Below are 14,840 nucleotides of genomic sequence, written 5' to 3' on the forward strand. Positions count from 1 at the left end.
TTACTCAATTGGGATCTCAGACACAGGATAACCTGTGGGAAAAGCTGACCAGCATTTTTGGTGAGCTTTACTTGTTTTCTAATTTGCAAGCTATCAGTACACTTATACTTATGAATAGACACAGGGCAATGCAATAGAAAATAACCAAATGCAAATCATTCAAAAGAATGTGAGCTAAAACATACAAAATAAAAAATAAGAAAACTGTCCTACATATTAAGCCAAAAAGAAAAAATAGAAATGGGCAAAAATAAAATATCCCCACTGACCTGTCCACATTTCCCTTTTCTAAAATGTCATCTTTCTTCAAGGCCTTGATGGCACATAGTTCTTTGGTGTTCTTGTGCTTGGCCAGGACCACCTGGAGGAAGACAGCAAGTTGAATTACTCTGGATACATTAATAGTAACTTAAATCTAATTATCTAAAGACTCTTACCGTTCCAAATCCACCTTCTCCCAACACTTGTCCCAGGTCGAAATGTTCAAGTGCGATGGGGCATCTGGGCTCAACAGGGCTAAAAAATAATAATGGAATGAAAAGGTTACATTTTGTTCATGTTCATATAGTCCTGGCTTTTCTGTGGCATACAATTAGCAGAGGGTATTGGCCAGTTATGAATAAAATCCTCTAATGAAAAGGTAAATGAGGAGAATAGCCTTAACATAAGGTGTAAATCAGTCAATACTAATATTTTTCTATAAATAAGCAACTGAGCCAAAACAAGAGAATATAACACAAATCAGATACCTGTTATATGACATCGCTGGTGGTTCATATGCATTTGCTTTTACACAAATGCTCACCAGTGGCTCCGAAATATCCATTATACCAGGGACCTCCACCATGGCATCCTGAAGAAATAAAACATAGTCTGTGAGATGAGAGCAGCTCATTATACAGAAAGACAGACCATTATAATATAAACTAATAAAAAGTTTTAATTAAATGATTCTGCTCAAATCTTTTTAAAGGCTTTAAGGCCTACCTGGCTGTTGTGGGCGTTTACTTGCTCCTCATAGATGTTGGATATTTCATGCTGGCAGGTGTTAGTGCCTGATTCCTCTGCTATCTCCTATTTAGGACAAAGAAAATGTATTTTTAGATTAACTGAACCCTTGATTTTAAAGAACTGCAACACTCAAACTTCTATGTTTTTGTCCATACGTAAGGGAAGAAAGTGGAGTTGTGGTGCAGGTTGAATGATTGTTATGTTTGGCTGTGTCCTTTTTTTAAAAAAAACATAATTTCTCTGATTGAAGGAGTATGTACAGTGAACCCTGGATCTTTCACTGGTTATTTTCTGCTTACCTGGCAGTGGCTGCCATCAGCTCTCTGCTCCTGCTCCATATGTTTTTCCTCCTGGTTAAGACGGCAAAAAAAAAAAAGAGTCAAAAACCAAAAAATTTTTATAGCTCAAAGTGTATATTGCATTGTAACACAATGCATAAAAAATAAAGTATGTTTGGATTCATTTCTGTCCATTTCTACTTACCTGAGGGAGGTTTTCTTCTGAGGCTTCGAGGTTCTCATAGATGATTTGAGCATTCACTTGCTCATTTTCAGCGTGTTTGGGCTGGCAGGTGTTATCACCAGATTCCTGCGCGGCTTCCTTTTAGAGGAGAGAAAATGTATAATGAACCCACTTGATTAAAGAAGAACTGCAACATCCAAACTCCTCTGCTTGAGGCCATAAGCAAATTGCACTTGCAGGCAATTCAGAACGGGAGGTGGGACAGGCTCACCAGTCCTAAGGGTGAATCTGGGTTTAATATTCCCTTAAAATATTTTTTTTATATTACGACCATATTATAGATCCAAATGTGGGTGCAAATCTTATTTAAATCACATATTTGGGGTTCATTGGTTATAGTTAACTGTTCTTTAAACAGCATATTAAATGGTAAATTCTTCTGTTTCCATAAATAGTAACCATTTTGCCCCATTAAATATGCCGAGTTCAGCCCCATGGCTTTATTCCACTTCTTTTCTGCGTTCTTGCAGAGGAACACCAGGTTATCCTGGTTATTCGCAATGATATAAGAGATCAGTGCTCATCTCTAGGAATAGTGTGATGTTCCAATGGGGAGCACTGAACTAACAGCTCTCATGTCAAAATGTGGTTACAAACTTTTGGAGCTTTTTGGAACTTGGCTGGGGAGGGGGCAGACCCAGGAATCTAATTATTAAAAAGGAACTTTTTTTGATACTAATAATATTAAATAAGCACAACATTTAAAGGAAGTTAACATATAATGTCTGTTTGATAGCAACTCTTTAATTGCTTACCAGGCAGATGGTAATCTCATGGTGTTCCTCAATGTATTTCTCCTGGTTGAGTGAAAAATTGTGGTGTTACTTCATGCCATTAAAGGCCTATCAATTATTCTTAGTTATCACTAAAGGAGTGTGGCTTGTTTTGGAAAAATATGCTTTTGATTAGATATAACTAATATGAGTAATTATGGTATAATAATAATGACTACATAAATGCATGGGCAGTATAGTGATTTATTCTTATAATGCAAAATCAAGGTATTTTTCTTTTGACAGGAGAGAATGAGTTTTCATCAACAAATAAAACGGTTTTAACAATAAAGTTAATGCCATTATGAAATGTGCCATCTATGGAAATTGTAATGAATAATTCTGTAGCTGAATGTCACTATTAAATGACATTAAGGGGCAGATTTATCAAAATGGGAGTTAGTTTATTAAATAAAAACTCACCCACATTCCATTCATTCCTATGGGGTTTTTAGAACTGTATTTATCAAATGGTGAGGTTTAACTTTTACCTATTGATGAATACAATTCTAAAACTCCCATAGGACAATAGAATGTGGGTGAGTTTGTATTTATTAAACTCTAAACTCACATTTTGATAAATTTGTCCCTTATGGGGTTATTTACTAAACTCCGAATGCAAAAATCACAAGAAATAAGTGATTTTTATAAAATTTAACTTTTAAAAAAATCACATTTTTCAGAATTCATTAAACCCTGAGGATGGAAATATCTGAAAATCTGGCATCTCAGACCTGTCGAGGTTGCATATAAGTCAATGGGAGAAGTCCCAATGATTTTTTTGATGTGCGCTGGCTTTCGTGCACTACCCCGAAATTTTCGGGTGGAAAATCAAAAAAAAAAAATTATGAAAATCAGATTTTTTTTCTCGCAAAACACATTTTCGGGAAAATCTAATAAATAAGCGGAAAAAACCTGAGCGGGTTTGATTGGAGTTTGTAGCAGAAAATATTGAGATAAATTCAGACTTTGATAAATAACCCCCTAAAAGTAATGAAGGCGCCCATGTTTATCAAGTCATGGGAATTGATTATTATTCATATGAGAAATAATTGGAAAATGTTGCCAATTATGAATAAACTGGTAAAAATCCAGTTTACCCAGTGTTTTTCTTTTGGACCAGTAAGAATTGACCATGTATATGGTGCAGATTCATCAAGGTATAAATATATAGGCAAGGAATTATCTGGTTTTGACAAATAGGAAAATTTTCTTTTGATGTTGTTCAATTCTTCATCACTTACCACAACAGATTCTTTAGTTGATTGATGATCTATTTTTTTCTAATGAAGACAAAAAAAAAGGTTTAATCACAAAAAAGAAATGAGCAAATAGGAAAACTATATTATGTGAAAAAAATTGTCATAGTAAGACATACCCTTAAATCCATATGCCTCCTCTTCCCCTTTGGATAACACAGCACCCCCCCCCGCACATGATTAAACTCCTTAGGGGCCCGCTAACAATAATTTATTTTCAAATACTAACAAACCCCCAGAACAAAAACCAGGCTTATGTTCTACAGGTAGAGTAGGGCACACACAGGCACAGCATAGCACACACAGGCACAGCATAGCACAAACAGGCAGAGCATGGCACACACAGAGAGAGCAGGGCACATGCAGGCAGAGCAGGGCACACACAGGCAGAGCAGGGCACACACAGGCAGAGCACAGCAAATACAGGCAGAGCAGGGTACACGCAGGCAGAGCAGGGTACACGCAGGCAGAGCAAGGTACACGCAGGCAGAGCAGGGTACACGCAGGCAGAGCAGAGTTCATGCAGGCAGAGCAGGGCACACAAAGGCAGAGTATGTCACACACAGGCAGAGCAGGGCACACACGGAGCATATGGAAGGCAGAACAGAGCAGGAGACAGGGAAACCCATCAGGACCACTCTAATATGTACTATATACAGTGACACAGTGCTGGTGCCCCATTAGCATTTTGAATAAAGTGTGAACAATGTGGGCAGTTTCAGTCTGGGTCTCAGGTGTGAACAGTACAGGTCTTTAGGGGTGTGAACAATAGAGGTGTTACATGTGTGAACAATGCAGGGGGATCACAGGTGTAAACAATACAGGGGATTAATCTGAATTTGTGGTTTAAACCATGCAGGGACCAGTTAATCTCTGTAGTGATACAATTTAAATTTTACAAGACATTCGACGGCAGACGGCACTTCTGAAAAAAGAGGGTTTATTGGAAATCCTGCTGGAATACACAGGTGTATTCCAGCAGGATTTCCAATAAACCCTCTTTTTTCAGAAGTGCCGTCTGCAGTCGGATGTCTTGTCGTATACACAGTGGGGTCACTGTCTGACTGTGCACCTGATCAGAGGGGAGAGCGGTGAGCTAGTGCGGCCCTTCCCTTTTGTTTGCCTATCTACGAATTTAAATTTTACACATGGTAAGCAAACACAGCAGGTAGGTGGGGGCCACACAAGGGGAGGGCACCAGTTGGACAGCCCTGCCATATACTAAAGCCAAATCATATAACATATATGAATGTAAACAGCACTGGTGACTGTAGCACAATACAGATATATTGAGGAGCAGTCAGTCTGTGAGCAATCTATCTCATCTCCCCCCATGAAGTTATTCGCTAAATCAAATATGTCATGTTATAGTAGAAAAACCAACGTCCGTACCTTGTAACCTGTGTTCTCAAGCTTTAATACAAGTCATGGGAGTTATTTTGTATTGAAATTCATGCTGTTACATAAAATGTATATTTAAATCCCAATCTAACAATACACAAATACCATACAATACTATACAAGGTGTATTCTAAGTCTGCTGAACAACTCCCAGCATCCTCTAAGTGAGTGATCCCCAACCAGTGGCTCGTGAGCAACATGTTGCTCTCCATCTCCTTGGATGTTGCTCCCTGTGGCCTAAAAACAGGTGCTTATTTTTTAATTCCTGGCTTGGAGACATGTTTTAGTTTCATAAAAAGCAGGTGTAGTGCCAAACAGAGCTTTCTGTGGGCTGCCAGTCCACATAGCGACTACCAAATAGCCAATCACAGAACTTATTTGGCACCCTAGGGACCTTTTTCATGCTTGTGTGCTCCTCAACATTTGGATGTGGCTCATGAGTAGAAAAGGTTGGGGACACCTGCTCTAAGCTCATAAGATTTTTACTGAATGTTTGTTGTATAGCAAGTGATCATATATTCACAAAAACACAATGATCTTAATGCCAGGCCTAACATTTAAAATGCTGCGCAAGCCTTTCATTAATATATTTTACTTCATGTGAGGGATGGGTGTTGCAGTTTTTTCACTTTATTGCATTACCCTCATATACTAAGGTAATTGTGCAACAAAAAAAGCATTTATTACCATTTCTATGCTTTTACTAGGTCACCCACCTCATTTCTTCTATGAAATCTCCTTGCAGTGCTATGTTTTTCAGTTCAGGGGCCTGGTGTAAGGGAGAGACTTTTGTTCTCCGTTAACACCTGCAAGATGGCTCCATCCTACACCTAATAAAAAGCACTTTAGTACATTAGGAATCCCATGGACTGCCCACGTGCCTTCTGTTGCTCAATTTGTCTCCTCTTACTCACCATTCACTGTTGCTTGCACATTTTTGAAATTGGGTGGGAAACTCATATGTAAAAATCATGTAGTACTTTGCTCTTTTTAGATACAATCTCAATGTCTTAAAGATTAATCGAGATTTCTCTTATTTTTTGTGCTGCTAGGCAAGACAGTAGATAATCTAGTTTTAGCTTTTATCCATTTCAAATATACAAATATTCCTGGCTCCAGTCCAGTCAAGGGGTTAATATTTCAGTTACTGCTGCCCTAGAGGGGCTCATCATCTTTGTCTCTGAAGCTTTGTTAGCCCAATGATAACTACTGATAAGCCTATAAAATAAGCCTACAGAACCTCCTTCATCGCAAAAGAAAGTTTGTGGAAAAACTGGTCTAAGACATATATATATATTTTTCTACAGCCTGTTATTTTACTCTTTAAAACTGATCAGTGAAAAGCATTATAAATTATTTATGTCCCTAAAGTGTAAAATGGTCTCTCTTTGGACCTGATGGCCGTATGGTTTTCTATTGAACTATTAAGTATGGTATGCTTCCATTCTCTGATAAACATTCCCAAGAGATCCATACTTACTGTGGGTCTATCAGAATGTCTCTTGACAAATGGGCAGACAGATTAAGAAGGTCCCTTACCTCAAAGGTTATAAGGCTTCCTTCACGTCTCCTTCCTGAAAGAGAGATGGTGGTTAATAAGATCAAGCATTGTTGTTATCTGGAACTATCCTTTTGTACTGATCTGAGGAATTACTGCATATATTCTCACTATTTTAAGCATTTTTCCTTTTTTCTATGTTTTGCTTGATTTGAATAAGAAGCAGTTTGTTTATGTAGCACTTATTTATGATAACGGACAAGATTTGGCAAGAGGTTATTTGGTATTTACATGCCTCATGCCACACACATAACACTGCACTAATAGACAAAAGACTCATTTAAGGAATAATAAATTAAGACTTCCAAGTTTTTTTCCAACTCTATGGTATATTTATCAAAGAGTGAAGTCTGAGATAGCCACACTTCGCTACAGTGAAATACTGCCTCCATTCATTTATATGGCATTTTTAAAGTCGTATTTATCAAAGGGCGAAATTTCACTTTCAACCATTGATAAATATTGTTTTAAATATCCCTATAGAAATGAATGGAAAGTGGTTAAATTTCACTCTAGAGGACTGTGGTGATCTCAGACTTCACCTATTTATCCAGAACTGCTGGATTAAAAGCATATATACAGCCTTACAGGAAAACCTCTTTAATGAATACTTAAATGAAACTATAACCCCAAAATGAATACGTAAGCAACAGATAGTTTTTATATCAAATTAAAAAACTTACCAAACTGGTATATTTATGTACATATTGCCCTTTTACATCTCTTGCCTTGAACCACCATTTTGTGAAGGTCTTTGTGCTGCCTCAGAGAGAGACAGCAGCATTTTAGAGATAAAATAGAAAACTGGCTGATGTAACCTAGCATGCATGTATGCCTTTGGTTTGTTTGCATGCCCTGTGAAACGTACGAAACAGGCTGTGGCCATTTTTACTTAAAGAGATACTAGCACATCAAAGCAAGCTGATACTGCTTCTCATCAGACACCAGTTCTGATCCAGTTGCCAGATGCGATGTTGTACTAGAGCGTAATTGCTTTTATTTATCTGCACGTGACCATGTCTTTGTAATTAATGCATAGTTGGCCATAGAGACTTTAATGAGTTGTTTGTATGTTTCTACCCATAATTCCTTAAGTGAGGGTTAATGCCTAACAGTTTTGGTTTTAAGGTAGTGCTATATGTGTATGTTTAGCATGAGCCATGTGACGGCCTTTACCACCACTATTTGTACCTGTCCGACTAAAGCCTGAATCAGTTATCCTGGAGATTGGCCAGTGTGTGTTGTTTCAATTTTTGTTGGCTTGATGCTGGTTTGGTGACACTTATCGTGTCACCAAACCAATTATGACTATGGGATAGCCAACATTTAATGTTTATAGTAATTAATACTATGCCTCTAGAAACAGAAGATAAGACCCTTATTACACACTAAGCCTAAAGAATGAACATTTGTTGCCTCTTTACGGGATACTGTGCATTTTAAATGGAGCATAGTGTAGGTAGATTGCCATTCACCAGTGCATTCCTGAATTGTATGTGCAGTATGGATTTTACTGCTACACAAGAGTGATTAGCATGCTTTAAAGCAACATTTGGCAGTGTATTTGTTATCATTCATTGTGCTTTAGCTCATGTATTCATAGTTTGCTGTTAGACTAGAAGACCAAGGGAGCTGTGTACTCTTTAGTTAGGCTGTATGTATCCCGTAGACAGGATGGAGTACAGATCATTTGTTTTGTGCTTATTACCATTCATATATGAGCTCATCCCTCACTGGATTCTGCATAGCCAGCTAAAACAACACCATCTATTGATGACCACAAGGAATGCTGCTCTGTTGGTGTCTATATAAAAATTCTTGTGGTGAAGCAAGCCATATGGTAGCTGCCACTTCTGTTTATACACATAAAGCTACTGCAATAGAACTGTGGACCTCACCTGAATATTGTGTTGGGGGATTGTTAGATGGGTTTACAAATCATTTCTATATTGTTCATTTGTTAAGGGCACCATAACTCCAATATTGGTTTGCTATGTAGGGTAAGATTTTAATCATATAACTACATACAATTATTAAAATAACTACTTTCCCAGCTGAACAAACTCCCACTTTTCAATATCTTACATAAATAGGTGCTCCTGCTCATTAAGGGGACTTGAAAGGGGGAAATTCTATTATATTCAGGAGCCTTGCTTATACAAACTTTTTTTAATGAAACTTATTAGTTTTATTAAACAGGAAAATTTTGAAATGGTTTATTTTCAAGCTTTAGTGTAGAAAGAACCTCACGGCACACAGGTCTGCATGAAGTTTTCAATGATTTATTGAAGCGGAGTGCACAGCAACGTTTCGGGGTCACCCCCTTTGCTTGACAAAGGGGGTGACCCCGAAACGTTGCTGTGCACTCCGCTTCAATAAATCACTGAAAACTTCATGCAGACCTGTGTGCCGTGAGGTTCTTTCTACACTACTGCTTTGGGGGGTTGCCGAGCCTCCACCCACGTGCACCAGGCATATCTTTGCTGACCTAGAAGGTGGGTGTGCTAATCCACACTACATTGCTTGGAATTATTTTCAAGCTGGCCATACACGTACCAATGAAAGACCATATCTGCAGTTTATCAGACTGGATATGAACCCCTTGGGAGGTCTGAAAACCTAATGGGCAAAGACAGTATAATTTTCCAATTATGATTTGATCATTGGTCTGCAAATAATCAAAGAGCCACCAAATGAGCAGATCATACCATCTATGGAAAACATTACTACCTAGAACCTTCAACATCCATGTTAGATTAGCAGGGCTATTTAGTCACTCTCTTCCTCACACTACATCTTTGTATGCAATGAACTCTTTATTCACCATAAACACAGGAATCCTTTAAGGCAAGGAGAATCTCAGTACACAGCTGTTATCCAACTGCAGATTCTTTGCAGAGGGAGTCTATGCAATAAATACACTAGGAAACATTTGCTAAAAGTCCTTTTTTCTTTACATAAAGGGAAGAGACAGGGCACAAATTCACTACAAGCCCTGTTTAATGGCTACTGCTAATTGTCCCTTTAATGTACCCAGACAAGTATCCAGTCATAAAATCCTTCACTGATAAAGTGACCTTTCTGTAACAATGGGCATACTTGAAAAGCTCATCTTAAAAGCTTCAACCTTGGTGGCATTGAATAAAAAAAAAAAAGGCTACTAACTGTTCAGATGCAGAAACATTAGTTGTTGTTGGACGACAACTTCCAGCACACTACAACATAATAGCTAGTGTGAAGATTGTAGACCTACCACCACAGAGCTGGATTTTTTTAAAGCAACACTGTACAATATCACTTATTCAACTTCCTTTATGGCAAGTGGCCAAATTGACCATTCTATGTTAATCATGCCTGCTCTGTTTATTGATAAAGTATAATATAGCACACAGGTTGTTTTATCCGGTTGCACGTTTAAAGTATAGAAAAGATGATCCCCTGCCTTCTGCTCCTTCTATGTGTCTGCACAGATAAACACAGGGTTGACCTGTTAGTGCACACAAAGAGTGGATTTCCTGTGTGCATTTTCATGATTCACACCCAAACAGGTTTATTCCATGTTCTGTTTTTTTCCACTGGTGTGTGTACGGCAGCAGTGAAAACGACTTCTATGCCATTAGTCCCATTGACTTTAAGGGGCAGATTTAGCAAGGGTCGAAAAGTAAATTTAATTTTTTTTTTATTTTTTTTTTGGTCAAAACTCACAAATGCGAATTGGAATAATCCAAACTCAATTCAAATTCGAAATTCGAGGTTTATCAAACCTTTACCCTGGGAATAATTCAAATTCAACTATACCAAAAACCTGCCGAGTTCATGTATAAGTCAATGGGAGAGATCTAGTGACCCATTTGAAGATGTAAAAAGCCTCTGACGTTCAATTCGAGTTTAGTCGAATTAGATTCAAGTTTTCGAGTACATTATATTCGTTCGAGTTTTAGATGTTAACGTTTTCTCTTAATTAACCTCCCAATTAAATTTCGAGTATATTCGAATTTATTCAAATGTAAAAAAAAAAAAAAACCTTTGATAAATGGGCCTCCAATGGTTTAAATTCTATAGGGGGTTTGTCGAAGTAAAAGGGATTGGCTGAATCCTAATGCAAAAAGTTTAAATGTTTGTCTTCGATACTGAACTAGATCTTGTATTCAGCACATCCCTTTTTCAACAAAAATAAGCTTTTGTTTTTGTCTAATTGATTTGTTCTAATCATGTATTATCATTTAATTGGCTGGGATGAATTAAGGTACTATCCAGTAGATCTGACAAAGTTAAGAGCCTCAAGTTTCATGATTATGGTTGTGTAAGTGACTGAGCAGTGTGCAGAATTACTTTAATATCTCAGACTAGGCAGAACAAATTGGCTCTCCTACATTCCTCATTGTTATTTATCACACGGAGTGCTGGGGATGCTTGGTATGCAATAGCTGGTTTCTTGGTTATATTGCTGTATTCATGGCTAACCATGGGACACTTAGCGGTTTTCTATTAGTCATGGAATTTACACATTGTTGGTCTAAGATGTGTCTTTAAAGGCATATACAATAATAAAGAGTAAAGACTAAATGGATACGGGAGGTTAATACTAATATAATACCATGAAAAAAATAGTGAGTCATGATTTTACACAATACTTACTGTTTAATTATGACCCGATAAAATGTGGTTATGCCAGCTGCCACTGTATTTTGTAGTTTGTATTTTACTTTAGACAGAAGATGAAAAAAAGTTTGTATTTTATTTAAGTATTTCTCTTTGTAGTAGATATGTATTGTGTCTGCGTTTACCAGCAAAATGTGAATTCTAAATAACACGTTAGATAAAATATACCCAATTTGTAATTATATTTCGTTTATTTCCTCCGAAATTGAAGGTAAATTGATGGAGTTCATGTTGAATGTGTAATATTTTTGGGTTTGGGACTCCAGTTCTGTTTTGCAGTCTTTGATTTTGGGTGATAATTGCAGATGAATAACAACCCATAAAGTACACTCTGGTATTAAAGGAACAGTTTAGTGTAAAAATAAAAACTGGTTACATAGATAAGCAGTGCAAAATAAAAAATGTTTCTAATATAGTTAGTTAGCCAAAACTGTAATGTATAAAGGCTGGAGTGACTGGATGTCTAACATAATAGCCAGAACTCTACTTCCTGCTTTTCAGTTTTCTAACTCTGAGTTAGTCAGCGACTTGAAGGGACACAACAGTGAGTTTGCTTTTGATCCTCAGCATGCTGGCTAGATGGCCCATGTGGCCCCACCATCAAGTCTCTGATTGGTTACTGACTGGTAACCAGGGTAACCAATCAGTGGAAACCAAGAGAGCTGACAAGTACATTCTACCTGGTGATTGGTTGCTGTGGGGTAATAGAGAAGTAGCAAACTTCAGGCCATTTATGCTATTTTGCTTACATTTTTCCATGCTGTCTGATAACATTTTTTAAAAGATAAACATATATTTATATATGGATATTTATTTCTTCATCATGTTCAGTAAAAGCAGCAATGTTTGCTTATCACACAAGAGGATACTTTATAAACACTACAGCACAGAATAAGGCATGTTATATTGAATATAATCCTTTGTGACTGGAAACAAAATGACCAAAATGTAGAACTTTGTTGAAATGTGTACCTGTGTGTCGTGTGCTCATTCACTTGTTACCTTCTCACTATTGTCACATGTATCCCTAAACTGGAAAGAAAGAAAATACAAGCATTTGTTGATCACTTTATTCCATTTTTTTTCTTTTTTCTAGGTGCTTTTATAGTTTGTTGGACTCCTGGCCTGGTGCTTTTGCTTCTTGACATCTGCTGTCCTCAGTGCAATATACTTGCTTATGAGAAGTTCTTTTTACTCCTGGCTGAATTCAACTCTGCTATGAACCCCATTATCTACTCCTATCGCGATAAGGAAATGAGTGCCACTTTCAAACAGATCCTTTGTTGTCAGCGAACAGAGAATGTAAACGGACCCACGGAAGGTTCTGACCGCTCTGCTTCATCTCTCAACCATACTATATTGGCTGGTGTCCATAGCAATGACCATTCTGTTGTTTGACAAGCGACAATACATTTCAGAAATAAGAGCTTTTGGGCAGAGAGGAGACCCCTTGCTTCATAGCGGAAAGCGGCTCGCAAACATTTGGACACAAGCTGTGATAATATCTAAAGAAATACACATATATTTGAACACTAACCAGATAATCCAACCATTGCTGAAGGAACTTATAGAAACAGTAGCAATATGAAATATGCTAGACTCTAAAAAATCTGCATATGATACCTGTGTCAAATTTCCACATTTTAACTGCCGTAGAGGCTTAGGTCTTTTTTTAAGATATATTCCATTTAACAAAACATACATTTTTAGTGCCATCATCATGCATGTGATGGACATTGGTTTGAAGTGACTTTATAACACTTGTGTAGCTGCACTGCCTTAAAGTAAAAAAAGAAAAATAAGAAATTTGATATTTTTCTAATATAAGCAAAAGAAATGTGTTAATTTTTGTGTGTAGTCTTTCTCCGTTATATGAAGTTCTATTATATATATATAAATATATTCTTTTTTTAACTTTTTCTAGAGCAGAGGCATTTGTACAGTTTGAAGGAAACAAAAAGGCCTTTAATAACCAATAGATAATAAAACAAAGAGGATGTTAATTTGTCAAATTTGGTGTAACCGTTTGTGTGTTGGGATTGTCTAACATGACTCCTAGAAATTAGGACATTACTAGTCTGAGGCAATTTTGCCAGGTTTTTTAGCACGTCTCTTTGATGCACAGAACATTTTGACTTTCCTTAACTTCTATAACACCAAAACTCATTTGAGATTGTCTTCATGCATTAACCTTGAGGTGAAGCCTGAAGATCATCGTTACAATCCTGTGGGTCTTTTCTCCACTCAGTCTTTATCTTTCCACCGCAGCAAGATATATATTTAATGAAACACTTCTAATGCTCTTCAGCTTTCCTTGTCTTCTACAAGGCCCATTGCAAGTTCATAAAGAGCATGCAGCCTAGTGTTGATAACCACTTAACTGGCTGGAGACAGAAAATGGTTAAAACGAAATGCTCTCATCAATGACATTCTCATTACTATAGATTTTTCATTCACTTTGACAACAGCTAATGAAAGGATTATTTTCAAGTAATCCTATTTAATGTATACAACATTGGCTGTGGGAATTGTGAGAGTGATCTAAAGATCTTCAGGCCAAAGCCAGTCTAAACATTTTTAAGGTTTAAAATTTAGCTGGAAGCCAGACAGGTTTCATACAGGCTTCTTTTTGTTTTTCTTTGAGAAATAAAATATACTACAGATTTTTTTTTTTTTTTTATAAAGCACAAAAAATCAAGGCATACTTTATTAAATTGTGATGAACTCTGTTAGATGTTCTAATTATTGTGATTTTTGCACTGAAATGGTGAAATATTAATTTGGTTTCATGACATTTATTTTTTTCTTAACATTTAAAATATGTTTCAGTGTGATGTTGATATGATAAGATATATGGGGAATTTAGCAAAAACCAACACCTTTCAGTAATTATAAAAAAATCCACGAAGGTGCATTCACTTCTTACTGTGTATATTCCCTATTTTAAATTATATTTTTATATTAAATTCAGTGGAAACAAGTACAGCAAATAGCAGTACTATGAAAAAAGAGAATATTGCCGGGTCCCTCACAATATGTTTAAGGCCTAAGTCTTGGAGGCCTATTATTAAAGCGATACCAACATGTTTGTATAAAAATCATAGGAACGTCTCAGTATCAAGTACTTGCTGCACCTGGAATAGTTCCTCTCAAAGCACCCCTCAAAGCCACCCTCAGCCCTTGAACTTTTGTGAAGCCAATCCTTTGATGCTACTAACGGATCTTCTGCGTTGCTTCAGTGATGCTGGGCTGTGGGAGGAGCAATCCTTCCATAGGCTGAAGTCCTATTTCATTTGTAATTTGCTTATGGAAGGAGCTTGCTGCCCCCACCCCAGCGTCACTGAAACGGCACAGAACATCATTGAACAGTGTCGGAGGGTTGGGTTAACGCAGGTTCGCGGAGCTGGGGGCGGCTTTAAGGGGAACTATTCCGGGTGCAGCACCTACTTGATACTCACACGTTCCTGTGATTTTTATACGAATGTGTCGGTATCGATTTTAAAAGTCGAATTTTAGAAGTTTTAGAGGTTTTTGAAACTATGATTAAACTCTAAAACTGCGAATGGCACGGAATTTATTTAAAAATCCAAATATAAAAAGTATGAATGAAAAAAAGCTCTAAACGATGCACTAAGAAAAACAAATACCTTGAAA

General features: G+C 37.1%; 1 protein-coding gene across 3 annotated transcripts in view; it reads left to right on the forward strand.

Moving 5' to 3' along the window:
* Window positions 1-13,198, forward strand: part of lpar1.S (lysophosphatidic acid receptor 1 S homeolog) — an 82,285-nt gene extending 69,087 nt beyond the window's left edge. For all 3 annotated transcript variants that reach the window (XM_018243736.2, XM_018243735.2, XM_041580071.1), the window contains one exon: window positions 12,283-13,198. In XM_018243736.2, the coding sequence (XP_018099225.1) occupies window positions 12,283-12,584 (302 nt within the window). In that variant the 3' untranslated portion in view covers window positions 12,585-13,198. The remainder of the gene's footprint in view (window positions 1-12,282) is intronic.
* Window positions 13,199-14,840: the final 1,642 nt, after the last annotated feature.

The sequence above is a fragment of the Xenopus laevis genome, chromosome 1S (assembly GCF_017654675.1).
Source record: "Xenopus laevis strain J_2021 chromosome 1S, Xenopus_laevis_v10.1, whole genome shotgun sequence".
NCBI classification, from domain to species: domain Eukaryota; kingdom Metazoa; phylum Chordata; class Amphibia; order Anura; family Pipidae; genus Xenopus; species Xenopus laevis.